This window comes from Urocitellus parryii, chromosome 9, assembly GCF_045843805.1.
Source record: "Urocitellus parryii isolate mUroPar1 chromosome 9, mUroPar1.hap1, whole genome shotgun sequence".
Taxonomy (NCBI): domain Eukaryota; kingdom Metazoa; phylum Chordata; class Mammalia; order Rodentia; family Sciuridae; genus Urocitellus; species Urocitellus parryii.
This window is the reverse complement of record NC_135539.1, coordinates 1,707,582-1,725,244: the sequence shown is the minus strand read 5'-3', so window position 1 is coordinate 1,725,244 and position 17,663 is coordinate 1,707,582. Positions and strand designations below refer to the sequence as shown.

At 52.8% G+C, this 17,663-nt stretch overlaps 1 protein-coding gene across 1 annotated transcript in view; it reads right to left on the bottom strand.

The window, feature by feature from the left end:
• Positions 1 to 3,814: 3,814 nt before the first annotated feature.
• Grin2a (glutamate ionotropic receptor NMDA type subunit 2A) overlaps positions 3,815 to 17,663 on the bottom strand; it is a 321,273-nt gene continuing 307,424 nt past the window's right edge. The window contains exons 12-13 of the mRNA XM_026380120.2: positions 13,167 to 13,405; positions 3,815 to 5,617 (exon numbers count right to left, since the gene is read on the bottom strand). Coding sequence (XP_026235905.2) covers positions 3,815 to 5,617; positions 13,167 to 13,405 — 2,042 coding nt within the window. The remainder of the gene's footprint in view (positions 5,618 to 13,166; positions 13,406 to 17,663) is intronic.

The following is a 17,663-nucleotide window of genomic DNA, read 5'->3' as shown; positions in this document are numbered from 1 at the left end:
TTTAGGTCTTAAACCACAAGGGATTTCAGTGCAAGGTATTTATTTATAGGACGACCGATTATTAAAGCTGCACTTTTTAGGTTTAAAGGAGATAAATTTTTAATCACCATTTAATTAACACCAACTTTCTTTTTCTCTTTTTCATTAGCAATTCTATTTGCAAAGAATTCAGGGCATTTGTCATTTCCTGAGAAGGATGCAGAATATTAAATACACATCCGTAGTAGACATATCAAATGGAATAAACAATGTGTGCCCGCTGACGACTGTGGATCTTTTGACTAATTAACCACCTTGGCTCAAGTCCCATTTAAATGAAACTATTTCATTTGTAAACAAGGTGTACTTTTCTTTTTTTTTTCTCCCCAGAAAGTATGTGTGAATTGATGTGACAGATTTTGCCGCAATGGGTGAATTTTAATGTTTTCATCAGAAAAGCTAAGTATGAGGTCTTTCCTGGGAAATAAGATGAGAAAACCAAGGAGAATCCATGAGACACTCATTTGTGGTGGTGGGTAAAATAACGGAGAGAGGTGGACAGGGTGGTGAGGTTATAATCCCTCCAGCTCTTGGAACCCCACTGGTGGGGAGACGGACCCTCTGGGAACTGTCTGCTTGGAGCACTGAACAGAGCCACAAACAGCCCAGAGCCCGCAGGAGCAAGGTTGACGGAACGACTTTCCTGAACACCAAGGTTCCCAGAGTAGAGTTTATGCCCAGAAGACTCTCTCACAGAATATTCTCAATTAGGTGACCGTGTGTGCTACCACCCACGGGCAGGAACCTGGCCATCGCATCCCCGTGCACCTCTCTGAGGACTGGTACAGAAGGGGGAAGTCACTTGTGGTCACTGAAATGTCAGGAGAGACGGCAGCTCTGCCTTAACCCAGGTAAAACCTGGGCGTTCTGCTGAGACGGCATCAGCCGCCCAGATCTCGGGGCTGGGACGGTACGGAGCCCTCTGTAACGGGTGCAGAGCTCGGGGCTCCCACGAGCTCCCCTCACCTCCCGCACCAGAGGCGCCCATTCTCATGGGCGCCACGTCTCTGGTTTTACTTCCTGAAAGAACTGAACTGACCTGGGCTCCCTGTGCATGGCTTCACAGTAGGTCTCTGACTTGGAACCTGCCCGTCCGACAGTGGCTGATCTTCCTGTTGAAGCTATGGCCCTTAAGTGTCCGTGAGGGAACGGGGGATGGAGAACGTGCCTATGGCACAGATTCTAATTTCCAACTGTTTTCACTGTGACTAGTTTTAAACACACCTCGGATCTGAAGAGAAGTCCATTTCTCCCACCATATGATTGTGGGCTTTTCCCCAAAGCCACGTTTTTAGTCTCTTCCTCCATAAATGTCTGGGGTCAGCAGCCAGGGAGGCTGATCTTAGGGGACGGCTTGCTGACGGAGGGAGTCAGCCCAACTGTACTGTCACTCTCCGTGGAGACTGTGTGTGGCATGAGGCAGCCCCCTGGGCTCGGGGGACACCCGAGGAAGGCAGAAAGCCTCGTTGCCCTGTGTTCTGGGGAGGCTTTTAGAACTCACTTCCTGTTAAGACAGGCCAGGCTCATGAGGACATGGCAGTGGCCTCGGCTGGGTACGCCCAGGGCTGGGAGGCCATGGGAGGGCAGAGTCAGAAGGGGCTAGAGACAGCGCAGCCACAGAAACTTAAATCAAGGTCAGAAACAGGGGTGACCATCCCAGGTCCTTTTATCCAGGTCTCCCCATTTTGGGGTCTTGAAAAGATGCAGCATCCAAGAAACAAGATGTCATTTTCAAGCCGGTGGGTCACCGGCACCACCTCCGCCTCCTCTGCCCTAGACGATAGGAAGATGTTCCCGCCCGCCCAGGCCTCCTCTGCTGCCTGCTGCGGACCCTCAGATTCACCCCAGCTCCTTCTCACCACCATGGGAGTGTCAGGGGCAGGGCACCTTTCCAGAGCAAAGCCATCCCCAGCCTCTGTCCGCTTGGAGGACAACGCTGCCTGTGGAACAGAACGCAGCCTGAGGGGGAGAAAAGGGTCGTTTTTGCTCAACCTGCCACCCTGCTTCCTTCTCCAAGAGCCCAAGCAAACGTCGGTAAGAACCGGGAAATGGTCAGGCTAGTTCCACCACGGCCCAGGTTTCTGCAGGAGGCTACCAAGGAGACAGGTCCTCTGCACCAACCGATGGCTATGAGCCCGACTATTTCCAGGATAGTGGTGTACTTAAAATATACTAATAGAGTAGATCCATACAAAACGTTTCAGGCATATCGTTTGCTGGTTTTACGATATTTGATTTTGAAACTAGAAAATTCTGGTCTGAAAAAGTGTCATAAAATAACAACGACCTTTACTTTTTCTGTTTGCTTTTTTTTTTTTTTTTTTTTTTTTAATGCGGCAGGTGCTGTGCTAAGAAGTTTCCCAAGTGTCAATATTCCCCTCTCTGCCTCCAACTGTTTTTGGTAACGAGAGTCACCCGTGCCGTGCGTGCCCGGGTTTTAGCAGAGTAAGAATGAGATGAGACAAACGCGTCTGGGGGTTTTCACATGTTTCTGTTGGTGCTGACGAGGCAGTTTGCCTTGGAGAGAGAGTGTGTGTGTGTGTGTCAGCAGAGAGCGCGCTCGGCTCCTTCAGTTCATCCACAGTTTGGGGGGTGCTCAGGGAGGAGGCATGAGTGTCTCATGTTTTGGAGACTTTTGATTTGAGGAGGTTGGGGTGGAAATGAGCGTCCAAGAGGGTTTTGTGACATTAAGGAAGATAAACCTAAAACCATGCTAGGCTCGGGCAGACAGATGGCACGGTGCTCCTGACAGATCACTGTACGCATATGGCTGTTGGCACGTGTCACCACATTAACAACTCTGGGAACAGAAACACACAGCTAATTAGACACCACCATGGCTGTTCGGGGGACGGGACAAGTTACGGTTCCGCTGGGAGGGTTGGGGTAACAGATACTATACAACCCTGAGTCGTCACCAGAAGGGAGGAAATGCGAACTTACGTACACAGGAGTCTTCGGGGTCAACTACAACGGCCACTGTGTCGCGGACAGAAGATCCACACTTAGGTATCGAGGACACACACGCGTTAGTTTATGCGGCTCTGAGCAAGACCATCAGAGCCCAGGATGAGAGGAAAACGCACATCAACATCCAGAGAGGTCCCTGTGGCTCCGCCTGAGAGTCCCTGTGGCGTTTCGCTCCAGCTGTGTCTTGGAGGGACGTGGTGAAGGGAGCGGAGGAGCCACGCACACGCTGATCTGCTATTCTTGGGGGAGCCTGGGGCTCTCGGGCCTGGGCATGAGGGGCAGCATAACAACAAAGTGAGAACGGTCACGAGCCGGGCTTCCTAACCTCCCGCACAGGTCCGCCTGGCTCCGGTGCGGGTGCGGTCCTAACTGTCCTACGGTCTGTGTCAGGGTCACATGCATACCATATTGCTATTCTGTATTAGAGAAACCATTAGGCATTTCAGATGAGGAAATTACATGGTGGACCGATGTGAATGGGATTTGCATACAGGGAACCCTAACATCGCCATCGACACTCCTGGGCCATTATTGCCACCACACCTGGTAAGGCATGTCCGGAGACCTGCCCTCTTTTTTGTTTGTTTTTGGTTAAGGACTCAACTCTCTGGTTTCTGCTGTGCTCAGCACACAGCTCAAAGATTCCTTGAGTGAAAGATTATGGCATGAGCCATGTGCAAAAGAGCCAACAAAGATGACCTCTCTAAGCCTTCTCCTCCTTGCAGGGCACTGTCGGACGACCACATTCACCTCCAGAGCGCGCGCCACTCCGTGTTTCCCTGTGATAAAACAGTAATGGGAGAGTTTAAACATCAGATTCGATACTAGGCATTTTCTTGTACACGCGTCTATTGCTGCAGGAATTTAAAACCCTGGGGGTAGAGTACATATTGTTCTTATTTGCAGCATAAGGCAGAACATGCTCCGAAATATACACATCGCTGTGGCCCCGACTGTCCCTGGAGCAGTACGATGCCGTGGACCTCAGGGACGATCGAAGGTAGCTGTCGTTCACGGCCTGCGAGGGCAACGAGTGTTTATAGGGGTCCGAGGGGCATCTCCCGATAACGAGGCGCTGGTCATCCGCGTGGGAGTGCAGGAAGGGGTTGTCGGAGGTGTGGTCTGGCAGCAGAGACTGGCTCCTCTTGCTGCCCTCCAGACCCTGGGGGAAGAGGGAGCTCTTGTTCCCCGAGAGTCTGCTGGAGGGGACGCTGAAGAGGCTCCCGTACAAGTTGCCCTCCAGAAGCCGCTCCCTGTCCTTGAGGCTTATGCTCCGGGAGGGCCGGCCCAGGTCCATCTCCCTGGGCTTATCCAGGATGTTGTCGTAGGAGTGCTGGCGGCTGATCCTCAGTTTGCTCTTCTGGAACTGGAGAGCGTTGTTCTGCGCCCAGTCCTGCTGGTAGACCTCCTCCCGGGGCGCGGGGTTCCCCGTCTCCTGCAGCATCTGGTCTTCGTCGATGTCGTAGAGGTTGCCCATCCGCAGGCAGGCGTCGCACTTGAAGGGGGACCTCATGGTGAAATGGCCGGAGTAGGTGGGCAGGTTGGAGAGGCAGCTCCTGCAGTGGGTGGAGCCCTGGCGGTAGCGGTCGCTGCCCTCGCTGTGGGGGGACCCCTTGTCTTTGAGGGTGAAGTGCTTGGCGTAGAGCTTGTACTGGTGGTCGTTGTTGGGAAGCGCGTCTTCGTTGCGCAGCGGGTTGCGGTTCAGGGGCAGCGTGGAGTCCGCCTTGTGGAAGTTGTCGCTGTGATCCTGGTAGGTGTCCGGGAAGCCCACGTTCTCCGGGAGGGCCAGGTTTTCCACGAACTGGGGCGGGTCCAGGTGGAAGCTGGGCTCCTTCTCCCCGTCGATGGTGTAGATCTTGTCCCTGGGCGAGCCCGCCTTGGTCTTCAGGTAGGTGCGCTCCACCTCGCCGCAGTCCTGGGGGAACTTGGAGGCCAGGGACCTCTTGAAGTTGTCCTTGGTTTTGTGGCTCTTGTTGTTGTCCAGCTCCCGGTGGCACGTGGCACGGCTGGACGCTTCGGAGATGTCCGAGTGGGCCACCTCCTCCGGAAGGTACCGGGGGCTCTTTAGGGAGTGGGTCCTATTCTCCACGGTGGTCCCCTCTTCCCTGTGGGACACGGGGTTCTGGCTCAGAGAGTCCTGGCGCAGGGACTCCATGGACTTCTTCCACAGCTGCCGGGGCCTGGAGTTGCCCTTGGACTCTGTGCTCACGGCCACCTCCACCGTGTTGGGGTTGGACTCGTTGAGGGTGAGAGGGTGCTGGCCTTGGAACACGTAGTTGTTGAGGTTATCCTTGTGCCTGTTGGCGACGAACGTTTGGAGCTCATTCATGTTGTCCCCAAAGATGCTGTCCTTGCCCTGGAAGGACCTGTTGTCCGAGTAGATGAGGTTCCCCTTGTCTGAGACCATGTCCATGATGAGGGACCCTCTCTGGGCGAAGTCCGGGGCTCTTTTGGGTGAGTCCAGTCTGGAGTTCATGTTGGACATGTTGGACGTGTTCTTGGCCGACCGAAGGAGCTTCAGCATGTTGCTCTGGGACCCCGTCAGGCTGAAGTCTGGGGATTTCTTCTTCTCTTCGATGTGCACTCCATGAATGCAGCTGTAGATGCCCTGTGAGGGAGCAGGACCAAACAGCCGTCAGCATCGTCCCGGAGTGCCAAACCCTTCCCCCCTGGACCTCACCCACAGAGGGGAGGCGAGCTTCCGGTAGGAACCCCGGAGACACAGCCGTGCCCTCTGACCCCTGGTGAACTCCTCCTGAGGAACTCATAAGGCCTCAGGTTTATCCGACAGCTCCGGCTCAGCACTACCTTGGCCTCGAGTCACACGTGGAGTTTGAGAGAAGGAATCAGCCGACCTTCACACAACTGTGAGTCTCTGTGCCTCAGGACTGACCCACCAGGACATTCAGTCGGTCCCCCAACACCTGCAGCACAGAGCCAGACTTATCCAAGTTCTCTAGCAGCGTCTTTGGAGTTTGGACACCAGAGAGTTAGCTAGTGACAAAGAATCTAAGTCCCCAGGCCCGGGTCACTTACAATGGATTCTCTTCTGGAATCACCCGCCTGTGTGCGGAAGCCACCGAGAGATCAAGGCATGGAGCCAGAGGAGCCAAAAGAGGCTCGAGAGACTCCCTGTCCTGGGACACACTGAGGGGAGGATGAGCTCCCCGGGAGGCAGTCAGACCCCTCGTGGGGGGACAGACACAGCTGCTGGAACAGGAAGGTGGCGGGCCAGCTTGCCATGCTGTGGGGCTGCCGAAGGGGAGGCCACCAGGTGAAGTGGCTTGAACCCTGGAGTCGCCCTCCTTGACTTGTTATTAACCTGCTCTGTTTGTGAGTCTGTGCCATGCACTTAGAATTGGGTTCCCATCGCTAACGATCGTGATGAGTTCTCATGACAGAGACGCCTCCGTTCAGTCCGTCCAGGGAACTGAAGGACTTAGGGACTCCCGGGCAGTGAAGTATGACACCATCACCTCTAAGTCTCCTCATTTTCCACTCCTTTCTTAGAAATAACTTTTTAGTTTTTTTTCAGCACTGAGGATTCAGGGGTGATCACCACTGAGCCCCATCCCCAGCCTTTTTTATATTTTATTTACAGACAGGGTCTTGCTGAGTTGCTAAATGCCTTGCTAAGTGGCTGAGGCTGGCTTTGGACTCACGATCCTCCTGCTTCAGCCTCCCAAGCTGCTGGGATCACAGGCGTGTGCTGCTCTACCAGGAATAGCTTTGTTTTTTGTTTTCACTTAAAAGTGTCTGTTTAGGGCCAGGAGCGAGGCTCAGTGGTAGAGGGCTTGCCTAGCGGGTGTGAGGTCCTGACAGCACTTCAAAAACAAAACAAAAACAAAAAACAACCCAATAATGACAGTTTAGCTGTCGTCAGGGACAAGCTCTAGATTCATGCTCCTGTGACAGGCGAGAGAGCGTCCACCACATTTGATTTGTGGCCGCCCACTTTCTCCCACCCTACCCCAGACCTTGGCAGCTGTACCTAAAGGAAACCATCGGCTCCGGGCTGCAGGTCCTCCCGAGACTAGACAACCCTGGAAGGGATCTGCACAGCTGATTTCAGCAGCTGCTGCGGACTGTGGAGCGAGCTACGGGAGGTTTGTGTGATTAACTGACTCTGCTAATGGAGGCTCCACTGGTCCCCCACGGCGGAGACCAGCTCACCCCGCAGGGACGCTCGGGGACTGTGGCAGCCTCAACTCATCTGCACGGTGGCATTTTTCTGGATATTTCTAAAGACAGTTTCCACAGCAGCCTTTTTGGAATGGTCAACAGAAGGCCGACCCTTGTGGGTTGGAGCATTCCTCTAACCCTCTCCACCGAGCCTCTGAGGCCCCGGATGCTGGCCTGTGGCTTTAACTTGCATCCCCCTCTGGGGCCTGTGTGGTTGGCTGTTCATCCTCCTCACTGCTGGAAGGGCTCTGGCACATCCACACTGTGGGTGTGAGAGTCCTGCAATGTCCCAGGTGCCACCTAACCTGCCGCTCACCTGTGCCTCCTTGCCCGGTTTAGTGATATAACGATCTTAGCTCTGGCCTAAGGGGTGCTGCTCCTTAGCTCTGGCCTACAGTGGGATGCTGCTCCTTAGCTCTGGCCTAAGGGGTGCTGCTCCTTAGCTCTGGCCTGGGGGGGGGGTGGGGGGTGCTGCTCCTTAGCTCTGGCCTGGGGGGGTGCTGCTCTTTAGCTCTGGCCTACAGTGGGGTGCTGCTCCTTAGCTCTGGCCTGGGGGGGGGGTGCTGCTCCTTAGCTCTGGCCTGGGGGGGTGCTGCTCTTTAGCTCTGGCCTAGAGGGGTGCTGCTCCTTAGCTCTGGCCTAGAGGGGTGCTGCTCCTTAGCTCTGGCCTAGAGGGGTGCTGCTCCTTAGCTCTGGCCTACAGTGGGGTGCTGCTCCTTAGCTCTGGCCTAAGAGGTGCTGCTCCTTAGCTCTGGCCTGGGGGGGTGCTGCTCTTTAGCTCTGGCCTAGAGGGGTGCTGCTCCTTAGCTCTGGCCTAGAGGGGTGCTGCTCCTTAGCTCTGGCCTAGAGGGGTGCTGCTCCTTAGCTCTGGCCTACAGTGGGGTGCTGCTCCTTAGCTCTGGCCTAAGAGGTGCTGCTCCTTAGCTCTGGCCTACAGTGGGGTGCTGCTCCTTAGCTCTGGCCTGGGGGGTGCTGCTCCTTAGCTCTGGCCTACAGTGGGGTGCTGCTCCTTAGCTCTGGCCTACAGTGGGGTGCTGCTCCTTAGCTCTGGCCTACAGTGGGGTGCTGCTCCTTAGCTCTGGCCTGGGGGGTGCTGCTCCTTAGCTCTGGCCTGGGGGGTGCTGCTCCTTAGCTCTGGCCTGGGGGGGTGCTGCTCCTCTGGATGGAGATCAGGTGCTTCCTGACGTCAGAATCCGCTGATGACTGCGCTTTTCCTTCTTGTTCTCAACATTATGAAAACACTAGTTTAATTTGTTTTTTTCTAAATTTGCAGTTTTATTTTAACCAGCTCCCTTTCTCCGCCTGGAGATTCTAGAACTTTCCTCCCTCCCTTCTCCCTCAGAGCAATCTGCTCCCACCGGTCAGGGTGAGCTGGCCCCTGTGGTGCTGGAGGAGGCCCGGTCAGGAGCTGGGCTGGTGGCAGGAGGTGGGTGGGGGCTGCTTTCGGCTTCCCAGGACTCACGAGACACCGATAAGGCAGGTCCCAGGCACAGGAGGCAGAGGGAAGGACCAGCCAGGTCTGGATGACCGCATCCACCAAATGAGTTGAGTGGCCTTCCAGATCACTGCCCAGGAGGACAGGAGCATGTCACAGGAAAACTGGAAGAGTCGGAGGCCTGGGACCCACTGGACTCGGGTCCCAGCTCTGACATCCATCATCCGTCTGGCCTTGGACGGGTCCCTCTGCACCCCTGAGAGCCTCAGCTCCCAGGTCTGTGAGTGGGACTTGTGCCCTCCTCCGTGGACGCGGGGCAACATAAAACAATGGCAGGAAAGCACCCAGCACAGTGTGTGCTCCGTCAGTGTCACCTGGATGCCTGTCCTGTGACTGTGACCTGCCCTGGCCTGCTCGCTCCCTGGCTGGAGCCCGCAGAGCCCATTCCACAGAAGCTGCAGGAACACACACTGCTCTGTCCCACTGAAGATGGGCCCAGATCTACCTGGGGGCAAACGAGCCCCTGGGCAGGGTGGCTTTCCTCCCTGACCCCTCCCTTCTCTTCTGCTATTCAGGGGGCCCAGAGGGGACACGTGGCCCCTCCCTGGGGGAGGCCCTCTGCGGCTCCCCCAGGTGCCTCCCCTGCTGGCCCCGACCTCACGTGTCTAACTTCTGTGGGTCCTGACTGCAGGGTCACCAGGTGCGCCCTACATCCTGCTTCCGGCTCCCGTTGCCCATCACAGGGCAGGTAGACACAGCTCCCACGTCCTGGCCTGTGGCTCGCTGCACTCCTAGCACTTGGGTGGCAATCTTGGTGGCTCTGCGGCTCTGTTGTTGTTTTCTTTTTTTTTTTCCCTTTGGTAAAGGAGGGGATTGAAAACTCAGGGGCCCTCCACCACTGAGCCACACGCCCAGCCCTATTTTGTATTTTATTTAAAGACAGGATCTCATTGAGTTGCTTAGGGCCTCACTGAGTTGCTGAGGCTGGCTTTGAACTTGCAATCCTCCTGCCTCGGCCTCCCGAGCCACTGGAATTACAAGTGCATGCCACCGTGCCCAGCCCCATGGGGATTTATTTTTATTTATTTATTTTCTTTTTGCTGGTGACAGTGAGCATTTCTGTCTAAGTAGAAGAGAAAGTGTTTCGTAGAGAAAACCAAAGGAAAGAGCACCCCAAGACAGGAGGGTGCATTTTTGTAAGACATTGAGAAGGGGGGGAGGGAGGGAGGGAAGGGCTACCGCTGTAAGAGAACTCGGCTCCCAGGTTAAATCAGTGTCTCCCCTGAGCTCCAGCCACGTCCCTTGGCAGTGCCACGGTGCCTGAAACTCGGCTGGTATTTGCTCTGCGCCCTCTGGAGTATCTCAGGATGTGCAGCCCGCAGGGAGGGGTGGGGCTGCCCGCTGAGAGCCGAGGGCTTCACGTCTATTGGCTGGATGTTCACTGTGCTCACAGGAGAACTGATGATGGGAAGATCTAGGATCTATGCAGAAAATGTCTGCCTTGGGGCGATGTAAATTTCAGAGCATTAGGGATCAGCTTCCTTAGAAAGGAGCCCAGTCTCTGAAGCAGACTGATGCATGTGACCAACTCTGCCTGAGAGGCTCTCTTCCGAGCCTTGGTCTACCTCTGGGTGAAGTGTGCAGAGCCCTGTTGTCTCAGGAGAACAGTGAAGCCCGAGGTCCCACTCTGGCCTTTGGAGCCTCAACCTCCCGCTGCAGGACGGGTGGGACTGGGGCAGCCTCACAGGGCGCTGTGGAGACTGGAGAGTTTGGAGGGGACGCCCCTGGCCCAGGCCTGCAGTGAACACACTATGTGCAGCTGTTGCTGCAAATTCCCTACTACGGGGTTTTGTTTCATTTTAAGCAGATGATTGCGTGGACCCAGTGACCGGGGTTCTGCCTGGGCGTTGCTCCCCGGGCCGTGAGTTAGAGTGGACATCAGATGGTGAGTGTGGACGTGCCTGAGAGGCAAGCTTGGCCGGTGGAGGCAGCCCTTGACCAGAAAGGAAGGGCCTTTTTATTTTTTGGCAACTCAAAGCCGACTCAGCCTATTCTGAGCTCCCCTAATAAACAAGAGGCAGGAAAGTATTAATAAGAACGAGAATTTCCTCCTCGTAAAGATCAGGTTACACTGACTTTAAAATAGAAATTTTGGGGGAAGGAGAGCCAGTACTCAAGGAGGGCTCCCTGCAGCCTTTGGGGACACAGCAGTGATGGTACCTGGGAGTCCCCATGGGGGTCCAGAAGTCCCTGCTCACATAGCACCAGGGGCCTCTCCCCCTACAAGGGGTGGCCAGATCCCCGTGTCCTGCAGCAACACCAACACAGCCTGCTCCTAGCTCCCTGTCCTCTCCCACCCCTCAGGAGGCTTGGAACGGGGGCCAGGGACTTAGCTCATTTTTGTAATGATGATCCTATCAACTTGGCTTCCTTCAGGGGTTCTCGGAGAGAGGAAATGCTCTTCCAAAACCAAGCAGGATTTACAAGCAAACGCCACAGTGTGCATTTGCTCAAGATAATCCCAGAGTCATTTGGATATGAAAAGCCTTTGGTAATTGGCTGGGAGAATTAAAGTTGGCATAATACCTAGCTGTATGCATGCACGTTGTTATTTTTAAGCAATCTGTGTGTTTAGATGCCATCAAGCTAATTAGGAAGTATGTATTTGCACAGAACCCAAGTTTGGAGTGCTATTGAATGGAGAAAATAAATCTTTCTCACTAAGCTAATGTGTACCTTCCGAATCTCTAAAGTTCTTAAAATCGCCAAATGCTAAGAATACACAAATTTATTTTAAAGTGATTATTTAGTTTTCCCAATCAACATTAGCATATAAAATCAGATGTTTTTAAACAATGTTTTTTTTTAAAACCATATTTCAAATTCTAACTCAATTAAGCTCTTTCAGGGTGAAAAAACCTACCAGGTGGTAAATGGAAGAAATAGGTACAGATGGAAGAATGGATGGATGGATGGATGGATGGATGGACAGATGTGTGGATAGACTGACTGGAAGATGCATGGACAATAGCAGGTATGTACATTTCTTACCTTACAGGTAGGGGTGTGTCTAGGTTGTGGCACACGTGTGAGCATGTTGTGTGAGCTGCATGCACATGTGTGTTCACAGTATGAACTGTATGAATGTCCTGTGTTGCTCACATTTGATGGTTTGTGGGAGAGTGAGGGCCTTTGCTGCCCCTGACCATCTGGATTCCAGCCCTGTCTCCACATCTGGCTGTGTGATCCGGGAGAGCTCTCAGCCTCCGCTTTTGAGGTTTGCCATTTGCAAATCTGGGACTAGCACTACCTTCCTCACCTTCAGATTGCAGATTAAGTGAGAGGAAGGACATAAAGTCCTCGTATGTACCTGGCCCATTACGGAGGAGCTCCGTCACGTGTACCCTGGGAGGAAAGCGCACTTCCAGACTGAGCTCTGGGAAGGGAGGTTTCCAGGAGTCACCTGTGAGCTGACTGCAGCAGTGTTGTTGTGCTGTTGTGTGTGTTGAGCTGTGTGTGTTGAGTTGTGTGTGATGAGCTGTGTGTGATGAGCTGTGTGTGTTGAGCTGTGTGTTGAGTTGTGTGTTGAGTTGTGTGTGTTGTGTGTGTTGAGCTGTGTGTTCAGTTGTGTGTGTTGTGTGTGTTGAACTGTGTGCTGAGCTGTGTGTGTTGAGCTGTGTGTGTTGTGTGTGTTGAGCTGTGTGTTGAGTTGTGTGTGTTGTGTGTGTTGAGCTGTCTGTGCTGAGCTGTGTGTGTTGAGTGTGTTGAGCTGTGTGTGTTGTGTGTGTTGAGCTGTGTGTTGAGTTGTGTGTGTTGTGTGTGTTGAGCTGTCTGTGCTGAGCTGTGTGTGTTGAGCCGTGTGCTGTTTTCTGGTGGATGTGCATGGAGTTCTCTGGTGCTGCAGGTCTGTGTTTCACCCAGGCTCTGCTGGGTTGCACGTAGTTTTGTTAGAAGTCTGTGCGTTGCGTGGTGTGTGACACAGATCTGTTTTGTTGTGCGAATCATGTTACAATGACGTAGAAGTCTACGTGCTGGATGGCGTATGTGGGTACTTAGGATGGAGGCTATAGGTGGAGAGGCTTTGTTTGACCCCTAGTTTTTAAATGGAATTAGTTACTAATATTTAAAAATTGGTTTCACATAAAACCAGAGGACACTTTCTCTTTTGAAAGTAGAGCACCTGACAATGTCGGCCATACTTCCCATAAGACAACCCGAGGGCAGCTGAGAACGGCCGCCTCCTTCAGGTTAATAGCACGCCATTTGCCCCGGTCTCCGGGTTCCCTGTGCTCCCCCGTGGAGACTCCACAGTGTGGCCACGGTGCTTCGTCTCACCGGGGCTGCTCTCCTCAGCCAGCCTGCCTCCCCATTCCCACTCCCTTTCGGAGTGAGACATGCACAAACCCTGGGTCCTTTCTGACAAACCCAAGCGGGAGGGTGAGGAGACCCCCAAAGAAGTAAAACCCGCCCCCTCCTCTGGAGTTCCTGGGCTTCCTGGGCCTGCCCGCTCCCCCAGGACGTAGCCGGCCACGGTACTGACCCTGCTGATGGAGAAGAGCAGCCCGGGCCGGTCCGAGCACACGCCCGTGAAGCAGAAGCGCAGCTTCCAGTAGAAGAGGTGCTCCCAGATGAAGGTGATGAGGCTGAGGGCCATGGCGGCGGCCAGCATGTAGAACACCCCCGCCATGTTGTCGATGTCCAGCTGGCTGCTCATCACCTCGTTCTTCTCGTTGTGGCAGATCCCCGTGAGCCACAGGGTCTCCAGCTCCTCCATCTCCCCTGAAAGGGACACAACACCCAGGCAGTGAGGACCAGAGGGGTTGGGGATAGAAGTGCGTGACCTACAGCTGTGTGACCTCAGGCAGGACGGCCCCCTGGTGGCTCACTTGCTGAGTCAGGATAACAAGGGTGAGGCCCCTGTTCTCATCACCGTGAAATTGGAACCGCGCTCAGACTAGAGGCCGGGGCTCGGTGCCTGCTCGGGTTGGGTTTGGGTCATGGCTTACCCACCCCTGCCCCCAGGACCCCCCCAAGCTCTGAGCAGGATGTGGGGACCGGCCAGCAGCAAGCTGCACGGACAGACCTCACTGCCAGCTGACTCCGTGGCTGGCCTGCTGTGGACCTGGAGCCACAGTTAGCCGTCTGCGGAATGTGCAGCCCCTGCTCGGAGTGGTGGTGAGCACCCTGAAGTGCCCCAGTCAGTCCTCGTAAACAGTGGCGGGTGCTGCTCCTGACTGTCGCCCAGAGAATGCCACCCATCTCTTCAGAACATCCAGAGTCACTCCAAAACGCCACCCACCCGCAGTGTACACGGGACACAAGACTTCAATTGAAGAAGACGTCTCCGGCTCTGAATGGCCCCTTTCGAACTAAACACCTCCTCACTTCAGTCGCAGTTAGAGGAGCAGGTGGGGTTTTCAACGAGAGGAAACTGGTGGGCATGCTTAGCATCATCCTCCGTCTTTGTCATGTGGGAGGAATTCTCTGATCTAAGCGTCTGGTAATTACACCGACTGTCGGGCAATTCACTAAACCATGGCACTTAAGACGATGATTCAGCCTTTAAAAATCATCTTTCAAGGATACCGATAATCAAAGAAGATGCATGTGATGTTAAATTCAGATTACGGCTATATGCATATGTGTGCATATGTAATTTCTAAGATGCGATAAGAGACATTTGGAGGAAAATAAGTACTTCAAGTGTTTTCATTGATTCTCCTTTAAAGAGGTGAATCATGATCATTGATCTCAAATGGGTCCTTTTGGTTTCGTGAAGTTAGCATGTGTTGCTCTTGGTTTTGTTCTCGCTCTTGAATTACTTGAGCATATGAATCTAAGTTGAGAGAGATTTTTTTGGTTCAGTCTTTGAAGATGTCATCCAGTTTCCTCCTGATTTGGACTGCAGTTGTGAGACGGCGGCTGATCTTATTGGTGCTACTTTCTTTGCAATCCATATTTTCTCTTGAATTGCTTCTGAGGATTTCTCTCTGTAACCCCCGATCCTCAGTGTCTCTACAGCTTTGTGATTCCAGGCCTTAGAACAGCGATGAGTTGATTGTACAGCATGTGGCCTTTTCAGACTGGCCTCTCTGACCTATTAACATGCATTTCTAATTCCTCTGTACCTTTTCCTGGCTTGACAGCTCATTCCTGTTTATTAGTGAATAATATTCCATGCTCTGGACGGGCACTGTATTCATCCGTCCACTTACTTAAGGACATCTTGGTGATTACAAAGTTTGAGCCATTATGGATAAAATTGCCCTAAACATTTATGTGCAGTTTTTTGGGGGGACCTATTTTCAACTCATATGGTCAAATACTTAGGAGCATTCCTGCTGGATTGTAAGGTGAGACTCTGTCTAGCTTTGGGAAAGTGTGACCTCCATTCCAAAGTGGCTGTCCCTTTCCCACTCCTGCCATCAAGGAACAAGAGTTCCTGCTGATCCATGTCCTCACCAGCACTGACTGGTGCCGTGGGCGTTCAGGATTTTTGCCATTTTAATGGGGGGCATCATGCTATCTTGTTTAATTGGGGTGTTTTGCTTTAATGAACAATTCCCTAATGACCTATGATAATTCTCTTTTTTTTTTTCTGAAAAATTTTAAGATACTCTGGGCTTTCTTGTTCTACCTTCCAGGTGACTGACCTTGTTTTAGTATCTCTATTCCTTTCTCTCTGGGCTGCTCTTGGATGAGGCCCAGGCATCCACCCTCCAGTTCACTTGTTCTTTCACTGTGATATGCAGCTTGATGTTTCAATTCTGATCTGCTTATTCTAACTGGGACATTCGTTGTTTTTGCTTTGTTTTGTTTCTGGCTTTCTTACAGTTCTGCCCGACATTTTTGTCACGATGTCGCACTCCGTCGTGGTGATTTTTGAAACTTTTATGTATTTAACAGTTTCAAACCTATGATCTTACCGACTGGATCTCCAGCTGCTCATCCTCTGTCCGCTGCGTGTGCCGACTCATGGTGGATTACTTCCCTGTGACATTTGTAGCTTCTGATCAGGAGCTAATCCTCTGAGAGCTGTTCCCCCTCTCACCACCACGAGTCCCCAAGAACACGGCGTTATAGAAATGTCTCCACACAGGGTTTCTGGGTTTGCTCCTGCCACATCTCCGGGGGTTTTCAATGTACTTGTTTCAGTATGGAAAATAAAATTTTTAATGCAATTACTGCGCCATTTGCACAGCAGACCTTTGGAGGCCAATACTCATTTGTGTTTCAATTTCTCATTCAGAAGCTTCAAACAGATGGCAAACCTCCTTGCATCTCCTTCACTTTGATGGACAGAGATTTTTCCTAGTTTCCTTTTCATAGAATAAGCGACTCACTAAGGCCTCAGATTTGTTCATCAGAGGGAAAGCATACATATTTATGAAAGAGGAAAAACGTGAGACCTGTCCCCTTACAAGTTCTTCACCCACAAAGAAGGTGGCTTGTTCTTCAGTGGACAGGGCAAGGGGTGGGAAGGGGTATCTTGATTCAATTCCTTTCTTTCCAACAGCCCCCGGCACTTTTACACAGTCACATGTGTCATCAGAGACTCGAAGATTACTTCATTGTCCCCCAGCACCACCAGGAGCTGAATCCAATCCCTGCGTCCGCCGTGTTGCTGGAGGCTGACGTAACAGCTTCCTCTCTTCCCCAGACCAGCGCCATCTCTTCCCCAACGCTGACTTCCCTCTCCCTTTGGAGTTTATGAGGGCATAAAAATAGGTCTTCTGCTCATGACTCACAAGATTCCCAGCACATCTGTCCTTTACTCTTATCCCCCAAAGAGCCAGTTTGTCAGCCTGCAACAGCAGCCGCCAGGTACGAGAAACATCACCTCGAGGATTTTTTTTCAGGATGTAAATACAAAGGATTTTCTCCTGCCCTTTTCCGCACACAACAGCTTTCTTTAGAATAAGTCAAGTTGCCCAGCCAGGCCCGGATTCCAAAAAGAGAGCAAATTCCCATTTCTCAATTCCAATTACAGCCTGTTCCAATCATTTTCCAGTTAATCATTGCTTGCCTCGTGGCCCTCTCTGACTAGGGTACCGAACTGTAGTTCAAATGCTTTCTTATTTCGTTTTTAATTCACTCAAGTATATTGTAATCTCCTTGAGGGAGGGCAGGGACCATGTTTTATGGTTTTGATATTTCTCATGGCTGGCAGCACACAGTAAGCTCTGAGTCCATATTTCCTGTTTCTGTTTCTTTCCTTCTATCCCCAGGCTTCTACTGGGCAGGTCTCTTGGGCGAGCGGTCTTGCCAAGGGGAACCGTGCGGAGGGCCCGAGGGGCCGTGTGCAGCGTGCAGCCCCCGCTGGGCGAGCATCCAACGCCATTTTCCACAGAGGAGTCGTCAGATCACTGTCTTGCCGGTTTTCCTGTTGCAAAGAGGTCACAGTCTTTGTCAGTGTCACCCCGTGAAGCAGAGCTGACAAATGGGACAATTAAATCTCTTTCCGGAAGCCGACTCCGTCTTGCTGGGAAGCCACAAGCTAAGTGCCCTCCTGGGGGCCGGCGGAGCCTCGGGTTGGCGGCTCTGGGCCTCGTCCACAGTGTCCCTCTCCCTTCTTGAGAAGACAGACCCCACACGTAAGGCTCAGAACCGGATCCTTTTCCGTTTACTCCTCTAATGACAGACAGCGTGTGAATACTGGCAGAACTCCTCTGCACCCCTGGGAAATCACACCTGAGTCAACAGCGCTTCCTGTGTCTGTCGTCAAGGGAGAAGATGGTGCCAAACACAGGTATCCCTGCTGCTCTGAATTCCGCAGCTTCCTGAGAGTGCATGTCCAGCGCAGGGAGCAGGGGCCACAGCCCTCCCCTCTCCTGATGTTGGCGCCTTCAGAAGGCAGAGTGGGAAGGTGCCAAAAGTCAAAAGCCAGAGAGGCGCAAAACCTAGGGAGGAAGGAGCTTGTGCAGATAGCTGAGGCAGTGCTGTGTGTCTCAGACTCATTCCGTCGTCTGCTTGGGTGATAACTGCTAGAGGCGGCAGGAGAGGAACAGGTCAGTCCAAAGAACAGGTACAGATGGTG